The sequence below is a fragment of the Brienomyrus brachyistius genome, chromosome 19, assembly GCF_023856365.1.
Source record: "Brienomyrus brachyistius isolate T26 chromosome 19, BBRACH_0.4, whole genome shotgun sequence".
Taxonomy (NCBI): domain Eukaryota; kingdom Metazoa; phylum Chordata; class Actinopteri; order Osteoglossiformes; family Mormyridae; genus Brienomyrus; species Brienomyrus brachyistius.
Window position 1 is genome coordinate 593,129 of NC_064551.1, and position 26,381 is coordinate 619,509.

At 43.3% G+C, this 26,381-nt stretch overlaps 4 protein-coding genes across 4 annotated transcripts in view; 3 read left to right on the forward strand and 1 right to left on the reverse strand.

Moving 5' to 3' along the window:
* The window catches only part of LOC125714359 (brain-enriched guanylate kinase-associated protein-like), a 30,790-nt gene extending 20,110 nt beyond the window's left edge, over nt 1-10,680 (reverse strand). The window contains exon 1 of the mRNA XM_048984889.1: nt 10,527-10,680. The gene's annotated coding sequence lies outside the window, so the exon portion shown is untranslated. The remainder of the gene's footprint in view (nt 1-10,526) is intronic.
* The window catches only part of LOC125714377 (histone H2B 1/2), a 105,691-nt gene that overhangs the window by 66,293 nt on the left and 13,017 nt on the right, over nt 1-26,381 (forward strand). The window lies entirely within an intron of this gene.
* LOC125714385 (histone H2A-like) lies at nt 23,770-24,221 on the forward strand. The gene has a single exon (XM_048984929.1). The coding sequence runs from the start codon at nt 23,782-23,784 to the stop codon at nt 24,166-24,168; it is 387 nt and encodes a 128-aa protein (XP_048840886.1). The 5' UTR covers nt 23,770-23,781; the 3' UTR covers nt 24,169-24,221.
* Nucleotides 25,940-26,336, forward strand: LOC125714394 (histone H4). The gene has a single exon (XM_048984939.1). It carries the CDS (start codon nt 25,959-25,961, stop codon nt 26,268-26,270), a length of 312 nt encoding a protein of 103 aa, XP_048840896.1. The 5' UTR covers nt 25,940-25,958; the 3' UTR covers nt 26,271-26,336.

Below are 26,381 nucleotides of genomic sequence, written 5' to 3' on the forward strand. Positions count from 1 at the left end.
ACATTAACAGTTAAGGCTGAAATACTGTATAACGTTAGCAACACATAACATTAATCACAAACAGCCTATTAATTGTACAGCTGTGGCCAAAAGTTTTGAGAATGACACAAATATAAATTTTCACAAAGTCTGCTACCTCAGTTTTTATGATGGCAATTTGCATATATTCCAGAATTGTCAGGGTCCGCTCCTGTTCCACCCTGTGTCCCTTCCCCGTTTGGCCAGCAGGCATTGCTGGCTCATGCCATCCCTCGTGTTGTCAGTCTTTGTTTTCCCCTGATCCCTATTGGCCACACGGCTTGATGCATTGAGTACGCGGCTGCCTGTGGTTCCCTTCTGTCTTATGTTCGAATCCTGCCTCCTCTCTTCTTGTAGATTTCGTTCCCTTGTGTTTCAAGTCTATCAGTTTTCTATTCCCTGTGTTTTCATTTGTATTCGGTTTTAGTTCTTACCCTTGATTGTGATTTTACCTGTTAGTTTTTCCCATTGTTAGATTCTGTTTCTAGTTTGAGTTTCATGTTTTAGTCTATTAGCTTCACCTGTTGCCTGTCCTGGTGTGTTTCCCTGATTGATCGTTGTCCTGCATCCTCCCTGATTGGTTAATTGTCTGTCTCACGCCTGCTTGTCATTACCCCGTTCAGTTTTTGTATTTAAGTTCCTGCCTGAGTTTTAGTCTTGAGTGGTTCATTATTTGTGATAGTTGGATGTTAGTGAAGTTTTGAATGTTCTGCTTGTAGCCTGACTGTCTTGACCCTTTTATAAATTTAGTCTTTGTTCATCCCCTTTTGTTTTTGTCCCCTCATGGTCCTTTTGGCTTTTGTGGTGTTCTTAGTGTTTTCTGTTTTGTTAAATAAACCCCTGTCTGGTGAGCTGAAAATGGCTCGTCCCATGTTACGAATAATGGAGTGATCAGATGAATTGCAATTAATTACAGAGATCCTCTTTGCCATGAAAATGAGCTTGATTTCCCCCCTCCCCAAAAAAAAAAAAACACTGCATTTCAGCCCTTCTACAAAAGGACCTGCTGACATCGTTTCAGTGATTCTCTCATTAACACATGTGAGAGTGTTGACCAGGACAAGGCTGGAGATCACATTGTCATGCTGATTGAGTTAGAATAGCAGACTGGATGCTTTAAAAGAAGGTGGTGCTTGAAATCATTGCACTCTTTGTAACATAAGAAATTTACAAACGAGAGTTTGGCCCATCAAGCTCGTTTGGGGGAGACCTTAATAGCTCAGTTGTTAAAATATTTTAAAAATATTTATATTAAATATTTAGATTTATATTTATATTATATTAAAATAATATAAAGGAGCCCAGGGTTTTAGCTTGTGCTACACTAGCAGGAAGACTATTCCATACTCTACACGCTATGTAAAGAAGTGCTTCCTCAAGTTCAATTGTGAAGAAGCCTTCAGGATGCCCGAGAAAGTCCAGCAAGCACCAGGACCATCTTCTAAAGTTGACTCAGCTGTGGGATCGGGGCATCACCAGTGCAGATCTTGCTCAGGATTGGCAGCAGGCAGATTTGAGCGCATCTGCACACACAGTGAGAGGAAGACTTGGATGATGGCCTGGTGTCAAGAAGGGCAGCAACGAAGCCACTTCTCTCCATGAAAAACATCAGGGACAGACTGATATTCTGCAAAAGGTACCGAGACTGGACTGCTGAGGATGGGGGTGAAGTCATTTCCTCTGATGAATCCCCTTTCCGATTGTTTGGGGCATCTGGTAAAAAGACTGTCCAGAGAAGAGAAGGTGAGCACTACCATCAGTCCTGCGTCATGCCAACAGTAAAGCATCTTAATACCATTCATGTGTGAGGTTGTTACTCAGCCAAGGGAGTGGCTCACTCACAATTTAGCCTAAAAACACAGCTATGAATAAAGAAAAGGTACCAGAATATCCTGTGAGAGCAACGTCTCCCACCATCCAACAACAGTCTAGTGACAAACATGCCTCTTCCAGCATGACGGAGCACTGTGCCATAAGGCAAAGTGATAACTAAGCGGCTCGGGGAACAAACCATGGACATTTTGGGTCCATGGCCAGGAAACTCCCCAGACCTTAATCCCATTCAAGCCTTTGACACTTATGAAATGCTTGTAATTATACTTCAGTATAGCATAGAAACATCCGACAAAAAGATCTACAAACACTGAAGAAGCTAACTTTGTGAAAACCAATACTTGTGTCATTCTCAAAACTTTTGGCCACGACAAAATTCTGTTCCCTTAATGCTGTTTCACCCAATGTTCTGTAATTAGAGAAAATGCTTAACGTGATTTTTTATTTTTTTTTTGCAGGGTGGCAGGAGTTAAATATAATATCGGAGTGTGTGATCACAACTCCCTGGGTTTTGCAAGCTGTTCCGTTTCTTATTTTTAATAAAGCAAACATTAAGCTTCCCAGTGATGTGCTCTTTATGAATATGTGTAAATGCAGTATTTGAATATGATTACCTCACTGTTTCTTGTGATGTTTAGTTCCAGTGAGATTTCTCATGCTGATTTGACGCAACCATTTTTTATCCCCTCCATGTCACTGGGAAATTTTGTACTTTTTTATTCCTTGTTTTGAGCGATTGGAGCATCCCCGTGCAGAAGAGCAAACTATGGTGGAGAGCATGGAAGAAAAGGCACAAAGTGGCATGCCTGAGTTCATTAGTGATTAAGTCATTAAGATTATTTAGGTCCTCAGTTAGCATTGTATTACTGAAACCACCATGAACGAAAGAAGTTTTAGAAAATGTAATTTGATCTGAACGGAAAGGTTTCTGTCCTCCCCCTCCCTCTAAATATATCAAACAGGATACAATTGCTCTCAACTACCAAACTTATGAACATAATAATTAAAAAGAAAAAGAATTTAAAGCAATAAACAACAGCAGCGTTCTTTGACCAAGATGATCGTAAAATACATTAGCAATGCAAGTAACCTTAACCATTAATAATACCAAATTTTACTTTTTAATAAACATATTGATGTAACTACATACACATGTTGGTGTGCTACATAAATATTGTAAATCAATGCATTAATTGAGTATTAATCACCAAACAGTGTTTTTCTATCTCTCTGTGTTTAATGCATTCAAATCCAAGCACTTCCAGGAACTCTTTGAAATCTGCATGAACCATGTGACGATGGAACACGGCTCTGGGCGCTGTGAGCAAACAGGGCCATTGTCAGTACAGGTACGGATGTGGTACAGCACTTATATCTTAATATGGAAAAACCTCATTTTGTGGTTCCGTTCGGGTACAGCTTGGTTCTTTGTGGCAGTGGAAAAGCACCTTTAGTTCCTGATGGGTACTCTGGGTATTATTTATACCATTTATATATATAATTATATATAGCATTTCTGATGTTAGGATCTGAGCATTTACTTTTAGCTCTTGTTCCCAGTACTGACTTGTACCTATTATTAGTTATCAGCCACTCATTGGAAGGTAACCCTAACCCTAACCCTATCATTATTGGCGTCACTTTTGACTGACGCATACCTGTGATGATCTCTTTCACGTATTTGCTGTTTTTGAAAAAAAGTGTCTCTTAATTAAATATCTACATTTATACCCCGTCTTAGCTTATTGTATGTGAAGATCACAGGAAGGCAGATCACAGGAAGGCTCTTGACCTCATCTCCCTGTGATCTGTATCCAAACTTTAGTCATGTTGTGCATATAGTTGGGAAGGACGCCCCGAATCTCCCTTCCTGAAATGCAGGATATTATTTCCTATTAGAGGAGCTCAAAATGAATTGTAACTCATTGGGGCTGGATTCTGTTTCATTGATCTTTCTAGAAATATGGATGCATATGGAGCGTCAGCTATTGTGGCTCAACTATTAATCACCCTGTAATTATCCATTCATCTTCCAATTGCTTATCCTGGACCGATTTGCACGGTGCCTGGATCCTTTCCCAGGCAGCATAGGACACGAGGCAGGAACACAGCTTAGGCAGGATACCAGGGCACAGATACACACACACACACGCACACACACGCACACGCACACACACACACACACACACACACACACACACACACACACACACACACACATACTCCATATGGGCAATTCAGACACTCCAATTAGCCTGCATTAGTTCGAAAAAAACAGTCAGTATAAGGGAACGAAATTAAGAACACAAGTATAGGAGCAGATCTGTTATAGTGAAATATACAGTAAGCAATCTCTGAACTAAAAAAATATGTTTGGTTCCCAGCTTGTCCATTTCCACAACATCTCCACAAACATGTAAAGAACTTTAGACTGAAGCTGAGAAAGCTGAGACGCAGCCACACATAGATGCAGACACACATGCATTAAGGATATGAGAGGAAACAGGGCTTCTCTTTAGAGGCGTGGGTGCAGGGGCGTGTGTGGCTTTGATTATCTGCAGCTCTGTCAGGATGCATGACTCACCCAGCACTGATTGCTGCAGACGCTGACAGCCAACCCCCCCCCCCCCCCTCCTCCCCCCGGGAAACCCTGTCAATCTCGTCGCATTCCCCTACACTCTCCCTCCCTGCCACACAGGAGACCTCATCTCAAGATGGCTCCACAGTCCCCAGCTAGGAAATGAACTGTGCATTTCCCTGTCTGCACCTCAGAGTCGCTGTTCGTCTTTCCCTCCCTTGGAACCAGCACCTGGTTCCCCAGCAGTAAATCTCAGTGGGTGACTTTTCACCTCAAAGTCTCACTATGTGCTTTTAGACACATGATGCATTTGCTCAGTCAGTCGCCACGCTGAGCTTTGAGGGAAATAGGCCAGATGCGATAGGTGCCAATTGTCACATGAAACGCTGCGTGAAACAGAGACCCTCCCTTCCCTGGGCTCAGGGAAACCCCACATCCCAGGCCTGTGTTACACAGGGTGTAACAAGTACACTGAGCTGAGCTGGGCAAGACTGCAGTGCTAGAACCTGAACAACCGTCTGTATCACAGGAATCCCCGTTTACCATTTACAGATTTATTAAAATAATGAAATGAAGGTCTTGCAGTAACTTACAATGTCATTAAATCACTGTGTCTGTATGCTCATAGGAGTGAAGCGACCAGTGACATTGAAGGCTAATGAAAAGGGCAAACTAACTGAGCCATATATTAATTTATACTCTAGTGAAATAAAATAACAATATGCATGAAACTGAAACACAATGTAACTGATTCAGTTTGACCATGTCGTAGATCACAGGCTTTTCAGCCAGTTAAAGACAGTGCAATAGGTTAATCAATGAAAGATTAACTTAGGAGAATACTAAAGCTAAAAATGCATATATGCTAGAGGCGTCCACCACATTTATCTCTGCATAATTTTTAATATATAAGAAATTAGATAGCATTTCATTCATATTTTTATATTCCTAATTAAAAATGTAATTTCTGTATGTTACAGCAGCACTATGTCTGAGTGTCAGCTAGTTTACTATGCTAAACCTTAACATAAACCTTTTAATGAAAACAACAATTATGGATTTCAGGTTTAATATTTTTCATTTTTAGAATGAATATCCATCCATCCATCCATCCATTTTCCAAGCCGCTTATCTCACTGGGTCGCGGAGCCTATCCCGGAAGCAATGGGCACGAGGCAGGGAACAACCCAGCATGGGGGGCCAGAATGAATATCATTAAATTAAATAATTTAATTCATTAAATAAGTCTATGCAACACATCAGATCTTCCCAAACACATTTTGAAATAACCAGCCATCATTTTGGCCACCATCATATCTTCCCTGATGATATTAACTGACTATGGACAATCTAACAGAAAAACACAGAGGGTTTTGTGCTTAGCGTCAGCATGAACACGGGCATGTCTGCTCTCATTACCGTTACATGGGTAATGAGACGTAGCAGCCATTCGGTCAGATATCTACTGGACGTTCCTGGGAGGCACCATCCTGACTGTTACCAGGAGCCGAAAGCAGAGACTGGAAATTGGCAATTAAAATGGATTCAGCGCAGAGCTCAGAGAAATCAGGGGGGATAGTGATAAAGTAATAGCCAGGCTGTAGAAGTCCGGCATTGGAGAGAAGCGTCATTGTTGTGAAGAAGCTGCAGAGAGCAGCATCCCAGAGCTAAAGCCTCTCTGTCTGAGTCTCCCGAGCCGCAGGGACCTCCTCTATTCCAAACACGTCCTGCATCAAAAGCGAAGAAATCAGCAGCCCCAGCATTTCAGCCGAGGCAGGATGCCATCTGAGGAAGAGCTGGGGAAGTGGAACATGTATCGCGTATCCATCTAAATGAAAGCTGGGGGCGTTTTGGCAGCTAGATATGTAGGTGGGAAAACAGGGCATACTATATTCTGTATATGAATAAGTACCAGAGCAGCTCTGATTAGGCGCTTTCTCTTCCTCCAGGGGTATGCAAATGGTGCTCTGCATATGTACATTTTTAATGAACCTGTTTCTGCAACATTTATGTGTTTCTGCACAATGCATGTGCTCAGAACAGACTGAAGCAACTCTGTGCCAGTAAACAGCCCAAATGTGCACCTTTCCCTGAACAGTTTGAAGCCCAACCACACATCAGCATGCGTTCGGATCCCTATAACAGGGGTAACTAACCCTCAGCACATAATAATTAGGGTTTTTCTTTTCTTATTTTTTCGTAAATGCCATACAAACGTTATCCATGACATGCAGCATGTCTTGCGCTTTATTACACTGAACTGCAGCCTCGCATGCTCAGAGAGTCCACTGCATGCTCTCTGCTGCAGTCGTGTTGTGCACCAGTCGGCGTGCAGGAGGTGAAAAGTGATGGATGTTAATTAGTTTTCTACTCTGTTGGGCAGATGTTCACCATGAGCTTGCTGGGGTAGAGTTTGCTGTAGTGCTCCACACAAACTATTATACTGTATGTAAACATCAATTGGCATTTTAAAACAAATACTGCATTCATTGTATTGTTATATATAATATTTTGGGTGTTCTCGTCCTTCACTGTGGCACAGTCAGCTGGGTGTATACATGTACTATGCATTGTATGCATTATAGATTTACAGCAGAACATTGCTTCGCCAATAAGAGGGCTTTACACATACAGATTTTTCTATTCAAATTTTACAGCACTTAAGTTAATAACCAGAACCTCAAGAACTCATAGCCCCTGTTATCTAGTAAAGATTCAGACCAAAATATTAAACTGTCTACATAATAATTTTTTATTGCTCTGTTTCATTTCCCCATCCTATAATAAGGGCTTATTAAAGAGTCTGCAATAAGAACTCAGAAGGGGGGGGCAGGAATGTATTCTATTCCTGACAACACACATACAGTAAGGCTACTGTAAACATCCACCCAATTCTGGGACTTGAGGGTTCTGGAACCTATGGATATAAGGCAGGGAAGAACACAGGATGGGGGGCCAGCCCATGGCAGGGCACGCTCACACACCAGTCACTCATTGGGGGGGGCCTATGGATATAAGGCAGGGAAGAACACAGGATGGGGGGCCAGCCCATGGCAGGGCACGCTCACACACCAGTCACTCATTGGGGGGGGGGGGGGATCAAACTCCACACGCATGACAGACACTCAGACCTTGGTCCCAGAGGTGTGAGGTGCCAGTGGCCCATACTAACCACTGTGCCATTGTGTCACTGGCCATTGAACTGCCTCCTACTGCAAACATAGTGACAAAAATAAAACTGCACGCTCACATTGCTTATCCACACCACATGTTGTTCATCAGCTGCCCATGTATTTGGTCAAAATCATACACTTGGTTAATGCACTAGTTTATTTGTCTGCTGGCTCTTTCGTTTATGTGACTGGAGTTCTGAGAATCAGGTGTAAGTAGTATATGTTTGGGAAGCATAATGCCCTGAATGTCAAAGATAATGCATTTACTGTAGATGAGCGTCATGTGATGCTTTTATATATGCAAATAATATAGTCATGCTGAAAGAGGCAATAACCCATCTGATAATCTCTGCTGTTAAACATGTTAAAAAGAAACTCAGTTATTGGTAAAGCAGGCGTAGATCATGACAATTAAGAAAAAAAGGTAAAGATAATGGGATTAAAACACTGACCCTGACTGACCCACAGCGAAGGTCATATTCAGCAGTTTTCCTGGAACGTGCTGATCTGACTGAGTAATTTCTGTTTCCACTCTAAAACGGTGCATTATTGGGGTGCTTTTTACCCCCCAGGATGAATCAAATCTTCTTCTAGCTTCTAACATTCCAATTGTGTTCCTAATCATGATAGTAATGACTCCATCTCAGCACAAACAATGTTACAGAGGGCAAATATCTTCATTGCATGCATAACTGAAACATAAGCAATATGTATCATAATGACAGAGATGATTGCATATTTTTCTCAATAAAACTTGTCAGCCTTGGCAGTAGTCCATCTTCTCATTTTGGAAAGGGGGGTATTAATATGCCATGGATCTGCCCCTTGCTGCTGTAAAGGGCTTCGCTCTGCTGGAGTGACGTTCCGTCAGACGGCGGAATATCGCTGAATGGAGAAGCTGCCATTCAGGTCGGGGGTTAATGTCGGCTGATCGGCTTCCTTTCTGGGGCTTCGTGGGTCTCAAAAGTTCACCGCTGAACTTGGTCCGTGCCTCTGCACTTCATAATCACTTCAAGGATCAAGTTTTTATGTCACATGTATTCAGGGAACTTGTGTCACAGTGGGGGTGGGGGGTGCATGGGGGGGATGCATGGGGGGCTGGGTTCGGAAAAACAGCCGTGCAAAACATTACGGGAATAGAATTACATGATAAATAATTAGGCAGTACGGCATGGGGATGAGGTTGCGTTGCAGGATGTGCAATTGCACTGGAAAAGTACAGAAAGCATTTCCTGTGTTTCACCAGGGGAGCTTTTGCATGGCATAAATTTGGCAAACTGGCATGGTGGAAGGCAGCAGGTGTCCTACAGCAGCGCCAAGTCACTAATCTCTATGGTACAACCATCCATTCTGCTGCCAGAGTTTATTCCTGCAGATTCCATGGCTGTGTGCTTTAAGTTTGCACATCTGTCCGCAATAGATGTGGCATAATGATCAAACCCCAGTAATTACGAGGGCTGTCCAATACCTCTGGCCATATAGTCTATAGCAGCGATGGCATTTCATATTTCACTGTCACTGATTCATTTGTTTTGTCTTTTAATGTCGAAAGAAGATTGTAATTATCATTGCAGGAGACATTTTCGGAGGGACACCATTCAGCGATAATTATTTCAAGTTAGATGAAATGTTCAGATTATTTGCTAATCGAAATGTCACAACAAATATACTATAGCTGTTTGCTAGTAAGAAAATGAACTTTGCAAATAGCCAAGCAATTTGCATTTTTTTAATCTGGGTATCTATTAGTAACTATTTTCTGTTACCAAACACCCACTGTGTAATTTATCATTTTGTTCTCCTATATGAGTATATAAGAAAGGAATTACAGCCAGATGTACCGTTTTCAAACATGTGCTGTATAATGACGCCCGGTAAACACTCAAAGGGTAAATCCACATCCAGAGCAGGCTTGTGTTATGATCACTTAAAGATCCTAGCAACCTCTGTTTAACAGCGGATAAGAGTGCGGACAACAGTCATAGGACCAAATGGTTTGCTGCCCCGCATGACAGCAGTTTGATGGAATATGTTTGTCAAAGCTGACAATATTTTGCGGAACACAGTCATACTGTCACTGATAGACGGCTGTCAATCAAATCATTCTGAGTGAAAGATGCTCACATTTATGTCTCTAATGCACAAGCTTCTTTTGGCCTGTAAAATTTTCCGTAGTTGGACTTCAGCATCACTTCCTGACCTGAGGGATAATTAACTATCATATTTGTATCTTAATAGCGACTGAGAAACAACTACGGTCTACTTTCAATTCCCGCTCTGTGCAATTAATGGAAAGAACTTGAAATACGGAACTGACACAGGCTCCTCCCACAACATCATTTTAGTTTGTAGTTCACAGGCTCACAGGTTTTCCCAGGGTAAACTGGGATCACATGAAGGAAATAATGGAAACCACAATACAGAACAAATATATTGTCACTGCTATCTATCTATCTATCTATCTATCTATCTATCTATCTATCTATCTATCTATCTATCTATCTATCTATCTATCTATCTATCTATCTATCTATCTATCTATCTATCTATCTATCTATCTATCTATCTATCATCTATCTATCGCAATTTTCTCATACAGAGTTACGACACTAAGCTTCAGCACGGCTCTCCTGTGTGACTTTGTGTATGTTTCCTTAATTACAGCTTAAACCCTGAAAGGCTGCAATCTGATCGAATGACTGGAAATTTAGCTTCTTCATTCCATTCGCTTTCCTTCACTTCCACATGCAGCTTAATACTGTCTACTAAACACAACACGATTACTGTAGGCATGCATGCACAGCACCCACAACAGGGAAACTCCACATATATGCACACAAACATGCCCACATATGTATCCTCACAAGCTCAGACACATCGCAAAATGATAGGCTACATATTTTTTTAGCATTCTCTACACTCACCATTTATTAAGCCAAAATCTCATTCGCAGTAGATGGGATTACGGAATTCCTGTGTGATTCCCTGTTTCCCCAGCCTCACTGCTCATTGCGAAGAGGATTTCCTCGATCCTGGCTGCCTTAAACAGCTTGGAAAAGCATGGAGCACCCAGCAGTGCCGAAGGCACAGGAGAATGAGCACAGTGGATGGAGGAGGGAGGGAAGGGGGGGCGGGGGGGGGTGGGGTGGCTCACAGGAGAAAAGTATGAGAGGGGCTTACCTTATGTTGTGCATCTGTCGTCACAGACCTGAAAAGAGTAATAAGACAGGGTGCTGAGAATGTTCACGCTGAGTCCGGCAGCCCTGCGGCTGCTGCTCTGACATGTGCCCGGCGCACAGCGGCTGCAAGTGCACCTAGTGCTGCATCAGCAGCCGACACAAGCCAGGGAGGTAGGACCTGCAGCCAGGCACCGGAGCCAGCAGACAGCCAGGTCCCGAGGCCAGAGATGGACCCTGAGATGGGCTTCATAGACCCTGCTCATGGTGGAAGAGACATGGGCACATGGGGAAGGCTGACAGTGGCGGGAGGAGAAAGGGGGCTGCAGGAATGGCCGGGCAGAGACAGACCCTGAGATGGACTTGGTCGTGATAGAAGAGACACGGGGCCATGGGGTGAAACAGGTAGCCCTGCACGGAGGGGGTGCTAACAGGTGACCAGGTCAGGGGATGGAGCGGCAGGCGTCTCCTTGGAGACGGGGTCGAATGGAGCCTGCTGGCGGCGAGAGAAGCACAGGGCCACGACATTCTCAGGTTCAGATCACTCCGCACATTATGCACGAGGTTCTCATCATGCAAGACAAGTTTAATATGATGGAGTGAGCGACAGAGCATCTTTCCTTGCACCCCTGTTTCCTGATGGGGTCACATTTCACATTGGGTGGCAGCCGCAGTCATGCTAACAAGACAGTGGTGACAGGGGGTGATGCTTGGTGCCTTATGCCGCCCTGCACCCACCAGGTAACGGCAGCTGACATTTAGGCACAACATATAGGTGCCTAATTTGTATCCCCAGTAATTACAAGAGCTTATTTCATGTGATAAAAAAAAACCATAATTTATCCTCAGTAGGATGCAGCAAAGGGGAGGGGCGACTGCAAGAATCAGAGTAAATCACAGACCAATGTTCTGCCCCAAGCATCCATAAAAGGGGAATAACACCTTCATCTTTGCATCACATGAAGTGCACCAAGTGTATAACCTTAAAGCTGCTGGAGAGTAATAATCAAAACAGCTGTGTGTCCTGTGTGAAGCCCGATTCCTGCATGGATACCAAAGCCATGCAGTTAAAGAGCCCGAAACAGGCCTTCGCTGCGGAAACCCTCCCAAGGTTCCTCATGGGCTCTGCGCTGCTCAGAGCTCCTGCCCCTCTCTGGCCATTTATCTGGTTGTGACTCGAGTGATGGCATCGATCCCTGTCTCTGCTGTGTAAAAATATCGCCCAAATCAGATATCGACTCTTTTACCCCATAAACACAACTGTCTACCAACCAAAGAAGATAATTCATTGAGATTCCTGCTGGCTATGAAATACTTTAAAGCCAGATTGCAAACAGCATTAGAAATTGATCATCACTGACAGCATATTTAATCAGTTTCTTTCGCACATAGATTAGTAGATATTTTACCCTTCTAATGCCATTGCATAACTCAAAAAAAAGGATTTTACCTGCTTAAAATAATAGATATGTACCATTAATGACGTTTTCTACCCCCTCCCCCCCCCCCCCACTGTCTGGCTATTGATCACATAAATCACATAAATAAGCAATATATATGACTGCTGACTGAAGGAGCAGATTCAGTTGAATTCTCACGTGGATTTAAACAATAAGAAAGTTCCAGCTTAAAAATCATATAATCAGAGCCAGCTTATTATACTTTATTTATAAATTTCACCCCAAAACAATGTTATGCTTGTTTTTTGATCATTATACAATTTCACATAGATTGAAAGGAAATCAAATAATATGCCTATTAAATATAGAACTGCAAGTTGACCTCGGACCCCCAGAGGTTTTATTTCTCCTTACTTGGGATATTTTGGTTCCTCCTCCGTTGTCATCTGACTTTCTTTATTTAATTTCTTTCCTTTCTTTTTCCTGGTCTGTATTACTCTCTAATGATGTAATGTATCACAACACATCCATGTAAAGCACCTTGGGATGACTCTGTTGTGAAAGGCGCTATATAAAAATAAAGTGAATGGAATTGAACTCTAGTCCGCACAATGTAATAATCACAAACACACAGACACACGCCTTCAGTCATACTGTAAACACTTTCTGTGGTCACCAGTTCACAGAAAGGGCAAATCTTAGATGTGAGTGACACCTGAACAATCTAAACCTGAAAACTAAGCACATGGGCAAACCTGCAGGGACAGATCTGAGCTGTCAGGCACTGAGCCGTGGATCTGCTGTACCCAGCTGAGCTTTTTCTGTGAAATTCACAGAGGTTCCTGAAGTCTGAATCCTCATCCTCATGTTAACATCGATAGTATGGAAGCCTTCAGACGTTAATTCACTTTTTTTTTTTTTTTTACTAAAATACATTCAGGTTCATTTATTAAAATACTTTTTGCACTCACAAAATTCAGAATATTTTCCAGTACAGACAGATGTAAAGTATAACAGTGAAGCGGGTGCCATGTGAACAGCAGCAGAAACGCATGTTTGTGAAGTGAATTCACCATTATTTAGGCTACATGCCTGCCACTGTAAACAGAGAGACAAACCGAGCTGCAGTGTCCATCCCCTGCAACCGACTGCCTGCACTGTCACAGACAGCCAGAAATCATTTAGACGTATCCCATCCTACGTGGGTTTTTATAGAAGTTGCATTGCTGTGTGGGGTTGCCATGGAAACAGATCATGTTCAAACATACACAAAGAGATTATTCCATTCAGCTACCCAAAAAAGGAGAAAATGCAAGCACAGCTAACAATACTGCTAATTGCTCACCATTTATGACATAATTTAATTTCCCTCCTAGTTCCCCCCCAAAGGTGAGTCACATTAGGTTGAATGATTATTAAAATGTTATTATGGATTTCTCAAGGCAATATTTGCACACCTCCTACACATCAGGCGCTTTATGTTCATGGTTTTTCCGCATGACGTTGCCCTGGTTCTTATGTCACACCGCTGGCAGCTTGATAATGCGCCGGACTGCGGTACCGAGGCGGAGCTCACAGGCTGGTAACGGCGGACACCGGAGCAGACTGTCGGCAAGGACAGCCACCTCCTCAAAGCCTCCTCAGACAGAACTCAACAGCAGGAAATCTTTCATTCACAAATGGTCATTTTTTGTTTATCTCTCAGCTCTGTTTGGATCCACAGCTATTTTTTCCTGGAGGGACAAATTCCATCAGTCATACAAAGCCAAGGTCCACTGCATCTGGGAAAACAACGCTTATGGGGGCCTGCCGTTTAGTTAGCATCTTTCCAAAATAAATTTTTATGGTGACAAACAAGAAGCCATTAGTATTTTTCACTAGGGGGGGAGAATGCCCCCTCCCCCCAAAAAAAACACTTATTATGACAATAGAGTAATTGACTGTATATCGTCTCTCTTTTGCACCAGTTCTCCTCACCCAGAAGGAGAATATATGAATTTATCACAAATTCTTCCTCTACATATGTGCTAGTTTATCCTTCAAGGTTGGCAAACATCCAGTTTTATTCTGGTATTCCATTCCTGCCATAAAATATTTTCCGTCGTCTGTTCCTGGCATCTTTCTGCATGTCCCTCAAGATGTTTGCTAGATCCCGTGAGATTCCTCAGTTGTATCAGGCTTCTCCAAGCAAATGATTTTCAAACTTTCAATTTTTTCCTCTGTAGCTCTTACTTGTCCTTTGTATCATGACACAAACCTCTGGTCTCTCCTCAAACAAAACAGGTCCTCTACACGATTGGTGTTAAACACAGTGCATTTCGTGAGCCTGTTATTGGAATCTTTTACTTCACATTGAAAAGGCAGCCAGTTCTCATTCAGGCAAGTTCCTGTGATCAATGGTGTGGCTGAAGCAATTTTAATCTAATGTGAGAACAGCAGAGCAACATCATAATAGACGTTCACTGCCGGTGCTTTTAACACAAGACTATGCTGTCGGATGACCTTGTAATGTAAGCAATTAACAGAGCCTGTGCGTCATTTCATCAGAGCTGAATACAGAGGGGGGGTTGTCCGTGGATGTGGGTTCACTTCCAACGAGGCTGGCGGATCATTAACGTTAAACTTCCATATAATAGTGTTACTGTATGTGCGCAGTGCTGTTCGCAGTGTGGAAATGTGAGCTAGTGGCTTTGCAGGATTTCCCCGCCGGACCTCCGTCCTGCACTAAGCCAGTGGAACGAGCCACCAAAGCACTCACTTGTGGCTCGTTAGTCGGTGAGAGAAGATTTTCAGCCAAAGGAGCCGACGGCCTCCCAGCATGGGAAAGGGAGCCAGGACTACATGCTGCTGAGGGGGCAGCGGGGCGGCGGCTTGGAAAAGGGGGATATGGAACCTCAGTACGTTTTCTTCTATGGTTAGTTACCAGAGACGTCCGAAATAGCGGGGACAGGAGGGACACCCCCATCCAAAAAAAAAAGAAAAGAAAAACTGACGAGGGCGTTTCGTAGCGTTCGTATCGATACTGAGGCCAATTGGCTGTGCGTGCAGAGCGTGAGGATGACACACAGGCCTGACTGAGACTGCAGGCAGCTATCAGACCAAATCATTTTTTCGAATGGATCACTTATTTTTTTACTTATGTGTTTTTTTGTGGAACTGCACCATAAAGTGTCAGTGTTATTTTAAATGATGAAGCCTTTACTATTTTTAAATTATTTAAAATTGCATTTGTGCACCACCCCCCATGCAAATTCGCTCCCCGCCAATGTCAAACTCCTTCCGACACTGCTGTTGAAGCAGAATTATGCCAACATCTGAAACAAAACCGATCGATTTCTTTGTGTGCGTTTTATTCCGGGAAGCAGGGAAAACTGCCGGGTCAGAGCAAAATAATCAGTGTGTCAATTATACAATCATTTGATGCACAACATTTTTGCATCAAATATTACTCCTCGGTATTTATGTGAAAAATAAACCGCCATCTATCAGTGCTTGACATTGTCTTTGTGAACAGCAGGGTAACCACACACATTTATTTACTCATGAGAGGCGCTACAGAAAATGCTGCAAGCACAGCACACACACACACACACACACACACACACACACACACACACACGCACACACACACACGCACACACACACATACCATTCCTGCCGCCCACTCCCTGCCCACACACCTCCTCCCACACAGCATCACACGCCGCTCAGCAATGCCCGACTCTCCCGTGTTAATTACAGTCACTGGGTGCCTCTACTCCCTGTGTGACTCTCCTGTTTGTACATCTGTTCATTTTCACAGAAGGTGTGCTGCTATCATCTGACTGTTGGGCAGGAAATAAGGCGCAGACAGTCAGGCCCACAGTCTAAAATGGTCCTCTTAATATAGCTACTCTGCCTCCCCTCGCCGCAGAACAGCAAGGCTGTGCTACAGTTCACTGTGCTACAGTATCCATGGCTTTAGCTGCCATGCCGTGTTTATGTAAGCAGTGACATACTCAAGCTGTACTGGATAGTAGAGCAGCATCATAACTGCAGGGCTGGGGCTTCGGTTGCCAGCACAACTTACACATTCTCCCTACTTCTACACTATTGTTTCCTCTCACACTTCAAAAATCAAGCTATATGAACTGGCATCCTTAACACTGGCCAGTACTATACACCTGTGGGTCCTTAATGGGCGTTCTGGGACTGGTCCAGAAAAACAAAGCACCACTAGGCCAAAAATCCCTGAAAGTTTGGTACCTAAAATGAGGATGGAGCCAAGCGTGAAGAGAACAAACAATCAGGACTTACAATAGTTAAGGAAAAACACCCATAGCCGCGTCGCCACCTGCTGGGGATGTCAGGTTAACTACCCAAAGGAACTGCCTCTCCTCAGTGATACCAGGGGCTCGCAACACTGGCACGACCCAGACCACTAACAAATAGGGGATACCCAGCTGAAGAAGGGGTGCAGTGGCCCTGCGGCTGAGCCCGCATCCGGCAGTGTCGGTGTGTAACCTTTGTGCAGTGGCCCTGCGACTGAGCCCGCATCCGGCAGTGTCGGTGTGTAACCTTTGTGCAGTGGCCCTGCGGCTGAGCCCGCATCCGGCAGTGTCGGTGTGTAACCTTTGTGCAGTGGCCCTGCGGCTGAGCCCGCATCCGGCAGTGTCGGTGTGTAACCTTTGTGCAGTGGCCCTGCGGCTGAGCCCACATCCGGCAGTGTCGGTGTGTAACCTTTGTGCAGTGGCCCTGCGGCTGAGCCCGCATCCGGCAGTGTCGGTGTGTAACCTTTGTGCAGTGGCCCTGCGGCTGAGCCCGCATCCGGCAGTGTCGGTGTGTAACCTTTGTGCAGGTGGCCCCCACTCACCTGTGTCAGGGCTCTAGGGATGGATGTGCAAATGCTTTCACACAATGGCTTCTGTCCAGGACAGCCGATCCTCAAGGACATTGCTTTTCGTCTCCTTCTGGTAGCATTTCCCTCTTTACTTATTTATTTCCCGAATAGAATTCAGGCCCCGTTCCGTCTTTGTGGTGTCAAATGTCTGTCTCCAGGTATGATGTTCCAGAAGGTTCCTGTATGCCTGGTTCTCTTGTTTTTCTCAGGGCTCAGACGACGTCCAGGACTGATCTATGGCACAGAATGCTTACTTAAAAGTTCATGGGATGCAACTGTTACACTTTTGTCATTTAATATTGCCTTTCACTGTTATGCAGATGCTAAATAACTTTATCTCCCTCTTAATCCATCTGACTCCTATTCATGAGAAAACCTTCATGCATGTCTAGATGAAAAAGTGAATGAATCATAGTTCCATTTTTCTTAATGACAATTAAGTTATTTTATTTTATTTGGTCAGCGAACAGATATTAATACCTGCACATAGAATCAAGGTTTGTTGCCTTCATACATGAAACATCTGCCACAAGACTGAGTATCATTTTCCCACAATTTGGTCCCCACAATGTAATATAAACATAATCCACACAGACAAATATATATATATATATATATATATATATATATATATATATGTTTTTTTTATTCATTTCTGTGCTTTATTGGTATTCTGTATAGCACTTTGATTGACACAAGGCATCTTTAAATGTAACTTATAAATAAAGTGATTCATTCTTTCCTTATTGAGAAGCACTTACTCACACTGCCAGAACACGGACAGTGCTCTGAAGGACAGTCTTCCTGAACGCACAGAGTTTCCCTGCTTCCTCTCAGTCACGTCATTTAAGCTTCATTGGGACCTTCTCTCTCACCACTCCAGTGCTGTATTCCACTTCCCATAATCCTTTGCCGCCTCACTGCCCAATAGCTAATGTCGCTGTAAAATTCTTCAGTCACAGATTTGAGATGCTAGTTGCTAATTTACCTGCCCAAGTCTCAGAAACCATCGATGGTTGAGAAAAAAAAAATCTTGATTATTGCCTGCAAAAGCCAGTTGTATACAAAACACCATGTAGGTTAATTTTATGATTTAGAGAGGTTAGGTGAGCTGGCTGTTTACAGTCAATATCATGTTACTTGGCCAGAAATGCAGTTGCCTTCTAATCAACTATTTCATTAGTGAGGTTTCCAGACCGTCACATTTTTCTTGAAGCATAAAACTGTAACAGTACTTTACTAGCAGCGGGTTGGCAAAATAAAACATTAGTCCCATTCATACTGACAGCTCAGGTCTGCGACAGTCTCTTGCATGCAGAAATGTGGATAAATAGTGTAGCTGCATTTGAATTTGAAAATCCTCCACCACACAACCTGCATTTGCTCCGCAATCAGCTCCTGCAGCGCGACACCTCTCCCCTCCCCTGACCGCAAACCCACCCTTTCTCCCAGGCATAAGAATATATGTTCCGCTATTCTGCTGGAAGGAGCTGCCCTTAACATTGAATTAACCGAAGCTGAATTCTTGGCTTATTCATGAATACATCTTAAACCACGCCAAGTACCCCGAGACGTGTCAGAGTCCTTCAGTACCCAAGCAGAAACGCCAAAAGCCAAGAGATCTGTTGCATGTGAAACCTGCACTATGTACTATCATACTGCAGGAGGCCTGTTACCGAACTGCTTGTTCACACTGGGCAGAACGTTCTGTAGCAGACAGAGGCGTTAAATGTTTACTAGCAGCCAAGTTAAAGATGCGTTTACCTCCCACTGGCCACAGACGACCACTGGAGACACAGTGACCTAAGGGATCATTTTCCCTATTCATCAGAAATGTAATGCGCACAGTCTCAGACAACCAGAAGGAGAGTCCTCTTCACATCCTTTTCAGAGTTTAACTGTAAGACATTAAAACTAAAGAGAAGCAGGTGATGTGGCCATGCAGGGGCCCTGTCCCCACTCTGCCCATATGCAGCTTTTGATAAAAACCTGCCATTTTGACGTTGTAGTGACCTTTTTTTTTTTAAAAATAATAAAATCTGCGACTGCAATCAAAAAAGTAAAATTGTCAAAAGACATATTTTGTTTGGTTATTTATGGTTAAGGTTAGCGCTGGGTAGGGTTACGGGCGTCATGGTGAGATTAGAGTTTTCCCCATAGAGATGGATGTAGAGTCCCCACATAGATGTAATTACAAAGCCGTGTGTGTGCGCATGGTAATGTGTGTATGTGTGTGTGTATGCGTTCGTGTGTGCGTGTGGCAGAAGAGCTCCCTGTCTGCCGCATTACATGGAGGATACTGACAAGCCAGTGATAAATGACTCATTCACACTGGAAGCAGCACGGACACACTGGAATCAGCATGGACACACTGAAAGCAGCCCGGACGCACTGGAAGCAGCACAAACACACTGGAAGCAGCACGGACACACTGGAAGCAGCACAAACACACTGGAAGCTGCCTGGACACACTGGAAGCAGCACTGACGCACTGGAAGCAGCACAAACACACTGGAAGCAGCATGGACACACTGGAAGCTGCCTGGACACACTGGAAGCAGCACAGACAGACTGGAAGCAGCACGGACACACTGGGCTTCCAGCTTCAGAAGCTCCTACAGAACGAGGCCTATTATTTTGGGGGGGACGTTTTTGTTTATTACAACCGAGTAGATTCAAAAAGAAATTGTCCTCAATGATTTTATTTAGTATTTTCATACAATTTTGCTTAAAAAAATCATGGTCAAATTAAAGGCAAGTCACACATTCCGGAAACGTGGCTCTTCTTGAGCCAGACAGCTGAGTCAAATGATGCCCCCTTGGCTTCCCAAATGGATGAGAATGATGCACAACACCCCCCCCATCTCTAACAGGGGACTCCAAGGGCTTGAATGGAATGGTACAATTGGGATTCTGCCAGCTTGTAACCTTAAGAGACACAGACAGATTTTACGTGTGATGCACAGACAGGTGGGAAAGTTTCTATTTTCTAAGAATATAAAGAAACCTTTTAACCATCATAGGTCAGAGTAAGAAGTAACATTCCCATAAACTGACCCAATCCTAAGTAATGCATCTTAATTTTTGTATTTTTCCCTTGCTGTTGCCTTTCTGCTGGAGCCAGTTGCTTATCCAGTACAAGGTTGCTGGGATCTCCGGATCCATCCCAGTAAGCACAGGGCAGAAGGCATGGCAGACACTCACACGCTATGGCTGATTTACAGGTTTACCAGTTCACTTAATGGCGTGTTTCAGGACTGTGAAAAAAAAGGCGTTAAATGCTGGGGCAACGGGCTGAAAGGGTGAGGCAGCACTGTACCACTGCATCACTGCAGCACTGCAGCATTAGGCCACCTTTAAAATATTGTTGGAACAGTCAACGTTAAAATCTATTTTTTCATTATGTCAAAACTGAAATTTACTTTAATTACCTAAGATAAATAATGATAGAACTGCCATTCCTGTAAGAAGTGATGTTGACTGTGAGGATTTGCTGGTTCCTATAACAGTCTGTCATCCACAGATTGCATGTTCACACGCTGTTGCACAGATCTTCCAGAAGAGTCTGAACTATGGGCTAGAAGTGCACACCCCTGCTGGGAGAGTCTGGAGCACAGTCCAGACCACTGACACGTACAGAGAGGAAGCTGCTAGCTGAGCAAACTCTGTGAAAACAGTATGACGAAGACACAAAGTTCCCAAGTCTTCCAGATGAATCGCCAGGACCATCAATCTGTTGTGATTAAAAGAGAAATTTCTAATTAATAAAGTTCTACATTTAGGGTTAGCCTGTCCCTGGAGCTCGAAGGACTAAGGATTTTACTAATAAGCCCAGGAGTGACATCACTCTGCCAGCCATTGGATTCGAACCATCAACCTTCCAGCCAGTTCTACCCCACAGAGCCACACAGTGTCTAGTAACATTTTACTTGAGTAAGAGGGGACTTTTATCTTTCCACATCTAACATCTTTATTTTCCTTTAACTGTTCCGTTATATTGGAAAATATGTACCTAAGTTATATAGCTGGTCAAAGATTCTCGCACCATTGAAATCACACAATGAGCAGCATGGTGTTTCTGTGATTCCGTTCCTTGTATCAATGGAAACCCCATTGAAAGCCTGTGATACATTTGTAATGATCTCTTCACTTTTGCCCCATATTAACTCCACTTCATGGTGAGTGTGCTTTTGTAGATGCATGTCTTCGTCAATGTATCATTTATGCTGTTTATACCAGTTAGAGACACACATGCAGACACAACAAGAACCATGTACATGTACAGAAGAACATGTACGTCTGCATGTGCACCATCTGCCTTCAAGGAATTAATAAGTATGCAAGAGCTAGTTGCCATTTACAGTCTACTTAAATCACTACTCATTGAAATTGCTGAGCCGGCACCAAACACACATAAACCGAGGAAGCAGAGTCAGTATCTAATTGATATGCACTGAGTAAAGAATATTATCTGATCCTTGAGTCTCAGTGTTCCTGTGTGCCCCCATTAATTTGTGTGCGTAGCCAGTCCCCTTCACTGAACAGCGGGCTGCTTTATTCCTGTAATCTTTTGTTATTAATTATCTCTTTTAAAATGGTGCCTCTTCAGCTCTCTGGTGTGGAATCTCCATGGCAACTAGCGGATGTGCCAAGACCATGGAGCAACAGTGCCGATGCCTAGTGGAACAGCACCAGACAGATCATTTGTGCCAAAAGTCACTTTTCAAAACGCTTCATCAAGGATACATTGATTACATAGCCCTGTATTAATAAATACACAAAAAGTGGGGAAGCCGTGATGCTTGTTACGGTCCAGAAGAAGAGCAAATTCCAGTTAATTTCAAGCTATTTATTGTATTTTGAGTTTTGCTCTTAAACAAAACCGTGTCTTCATTCAGAGCTCTTCACAAAATCAGTATCTTCAACTGGGAGATTCTATAGTTCGTTGTAAGGCATGTTTAAGAAATACAGAAGGCGCCCATTACATATATCATTCGATTTGTAATATTTTAAAAAAAAAACTTTACAATAATTTTACCTAACATTTAAAAAGGCTTTGATTTAAAAACTCCCGCAATGACACGTTTCTCCCCAAAACCTTTAGATGCATGCAATTTAAAGGTTACACGTAACGTATCTAATATCTCTTGCATAACACAGCACATAATATTTTAATCATACGCTTCCTGAATGCTGAATGTATTTTATTATATTGCTGCATCACGACCGCGACCCAATAGGATAAGCGGTTTGGAAAATGGATGGATGGATGGATGCTGCATCACGAGGTTAGTGTTATTAACATAGAAATTATTACATCTCATCTTCTACTAAGCACGTATATCGTGAGGCAGAATTGCGATATTTTAAAAAGAAAACAGTGCCTACACTTCTTTTTATTTTGCATTACAATTTTAATGAACATTTCAGACACACATGATATCCCAAAAAAAAACACGAAAAAAAAGTCCACATGCTGTGACGCCATAGGCGGACATAGAGACAGTCAGCGTTACGCCACCAGACAACGGAGAGCGTATAGTCGTCCCCAGTGACTGCAGCGCCGCCCCCATTTTCCTGCTGAGCGCTTCCTCCACGTCGTCCGCCCTTTCTGGGTTTCCCCAGTCTTTTTACTTAATGACGCTGCCCTTTTGTGGCTTTCTCCTGCATCCCTCGTCTATCGTGCCTCCTAGCACACCACCGCACTCAAAGACAGCGCACCTGCTCAAAGGGAGTACTGTCTATGTAAGAAGGCACGTGTTTGAAAACTGATTGATTACGAACAGAGCAGACTCGCTGTCTCCGTATATGTAATAGTGGAAATAATGATACTTAAAGTAACTAGATTGCAATGTGAAACGACTCATTCATGGAAATGCACATGGCGTTTTCGGTAACATAATTACTGTAATCGGCTGTACATAATTACATGTCCAACAGACCCTTAACGGAAATATATTTATAAAATGTTCAGTATATCTGTTTGAAATATAATCTGCATTGTCTTCTAGCTAATGCTACATGTTTCATTTAGTAGTCTTTGCTGCCACCTTGTGGCAGTTGTTAATCCATTTAACCATTAAATATGGGCAATGTCGTTTTCGTATAATTTCTATACTTAGTTTTCAATGCAGGGTCGTGATCTGCCTTGAGCATTCCTCAGAACCTGGCAGGGTCTGGGGCAGGGGGCAACTGCGATGGGGTCAGTCAGTGTTCGAACCCCAATCCTAGATGTGGGAAGCAATAGTGAAAACATTATTGTGTTACTGTGCCGTTTTGAATAAATAATTTTGTTTAATTTGGAAAACAACTAGGTATGAATCAAGGTGAATTACCGTTAATAAATGTTACTGTGTAAATGTGAGAATATGCGCATAAACAAAACAAATCATTAGATAGATAGATAGATAGATAGATAGATAGATAGTTCATAGTCAAAATTACATAAAATTATTTAAAAAAAATCTTGTTTTACTTAAATAATGAAAATAAAAATTCGCAATTTTTAAAGAGAATCAATTTAATAAACGCCTTAAGCACTTGTTAAGCAGACGATCTGCTTCTAACTTTACTACACCAACGTTCACCGTTTGGCTGGTTCATTCCTTCGATTTGATTGGACAAATTCACATGATCGGGTGCAGCCAATGAAATGGCTGTATGTCATATAAGTGAAGAAGCCCAAAAGGAAAAGTGTTGTTGTTCGTTTTTAGAGTGCGATAAAATGAGTGGTAGGGGTAAAACTGGCGGCAAAGCTCGCGCTAAAGCCAAGACTCGTTCTTCCAGGGCTGGCTTGCAGTTCCCTGTCGGCCGTGTCCACAGGCTGCTCCGTAAAGGGAACTATGCTCAGCGAGTTGGTGCTGGAGCTCCAGTCTATTTGGCTGCTGTGCTCGAGTATCTCACTGCTGAAATCCTGGAGTTGGCTGGTAACGCTGCCCGCGACAACAAGAAGACGCGCATCATTCCTCGTCATCTGCAGCTTGCCGTTCGTAACGACGAAGAGCTGAACAAACTGCTGGGCGGTGTGACTATCGCTCAGGGCGGCGTGCTGCCCAACATCCAGGCTGTGCTGCTGCCCAAGAAGACCGAGAAGCCGGCGAAGACCAAGTAAATGTCGCATTGCATTATCAATCAAAAGGCTCTTTTAAGAGCCGACCATGTTTTCCCCAAGAGAGCAAAAGTCGTGTGATTTGATAACTCGAGTCCTTGATTTGTGTTTCTCTGGGTTGCCCCAACATTTAATCGCTATATCAACCAGCCGGAGACTTTTATTTGGTGTTCCTGTTTATCGTTCATAAATAAATGCTAAGGTTGTGAATTTGGTTCATTGTTTTATTTGTCTTCTGTCAAGCAAATATCAAGCAGTTTCTGGAACAAAATGTGCTGGGTTCTATTACAAGTGACAAGCAAAGTGTAAGGAGCTGCTTCTGTGTGTGTGTAACAGACATGAATTTCTGATGAGCATATTGTGTGAGTGCACTGATAAGGAAATGTCCGTAATATTTTACTTGCAATTTCTTCTCTCTAGTTGTTGGACATTGGTAATCCTCTGATGGATGCGCTGAGGGATCATCATAGCGAGTGTTAGTCTGGCTGCCTGAATCACTCTCTATAGTCCCTTAATGTCCTGTACACAGCTGTTTTTATACCAGGATGTGATGTTTGGCTCAGGATATCCTTCCACATCACCGGAGTAAAAAGTCCTAAGAATCGCTGGAGGAACCTGCAATTTCCTCAAAAGCGATGCCTGAGTCGGCCAGAAGTTGAACCTAGAATCTTCTGATCATTAGTCAGACACGTTATCTGAGTGAGTTTAAGACAGGTGACCGAGTTTTAACTTGACGGGATGCTGGGCTGGGCATGGGTCTCGTCACAGACTTCTCCTGTCTTCATAATGTCATGGTATTTTCCAGTTCATAGGTCATCTAGCAACAGTCCATCAGGTTTTCCAGTGGCTGGATGTGGCCCGTTTAACACTCAAGCTGATGAAGTGTCAGTTTTCCAAGGCTAAGGTGACCTACTTGGGGAAGAACGTAGGTCAAGGAAAAGGTCATACCTTAGCGGGTAAGTTGTATGCAATTACTGGTGCTGCTAATAAGAACATGAGAAATTTACAAACAAGAGGAGACCATAATAGCTCAGAGCTGTTAATCTTATCTAGCTCTGATTTAAAGGAACCCAGGGTTTTAGCCTGCACTACATGAACAGGAAGACTATTCCATACTCTACACGCTGTGTAAAGAAGTGTTCTCTAATTCATTTTAAAATGTTGAATATCGAAATAGCCATTTGGCTAAACAGCATCCAGACCAGTTAGGAATCTTATACCTAGATCATGTCCCCCCTTAGTCTCCTTTACCAGGAGGGGTTTGACAGTGTGAAGCCCTTGCTCTGCAGTGAAGCTCTGTTAGCTGTTCCTGATTTCATCTGTCCGTTTAAATTTTTTAATCAGTTCGGCTACTGTACCATTGAGAATGAGGCACTGATGTGTACTTCAGTTCCCCCGATGGACCCATAATACTGCATTCTAATCATAACCCATCAGCGTTCATTCGCAGAATAACAAATAATGCATTGGGCTCTGTTCCTTCAACCCACTTTGCACAAAAAGGGGATGGAGAATATTGTTAGATGCCCTGTCATGCATATGTGGACACTAAATCATGTATTCCAGTATTAGTTGTAGGACCAAAAGTGCAGTAGTAGTAATAATGATTTTGAAAAAGGTGACAAGAAAAAAGGATCGACAAATAGAGAACCGTTTGCGGAAGAACGTGTGGGCGGAGGCGACCAATCAGTCTTAAAGTTGCTATATGGTTTCAATCAGGTAGTCCTTATGTGTATAACAGAACATGGACGGCACAACCTTAATTTGCTTTCGCTTTGAACGCAGAATTAGCTATGTCTGGTCGTGGAAAGGGAGGTAAAGGGCTTGGAAAGGGAGGCGCTAAGCGCCATCGCAAAGTCCTTCGTGACAACATCCAGGGTATTACTAAGCCAGCTATTCGCCGTCTTGCCCGCCGAGGTGGTGTCAAGCGTATCTCCGGTCTGATCTATGAAGAAACCCGTGGTGTGCTGAAGGTGTTCCTGGAGAACGTCATTCGCGACGCCGTTACCTACACCGAACACGCCAAGAGGAAGACCGTCACCGCTATGGATGTCGTGTACGCTCTCAAGCGCCAGGGCCGCACTCTGTACGGTTTCGGCGGTTAAGCGTGAAAGCAACAGCGAGTGAACCTACAAACCCAAAGGCTCTTTTCAGAGCCGCCCACTTCGCACTAAAAAGGCAAATCAAGTATTGTGTGCTATAACTGGGTGTTTCGC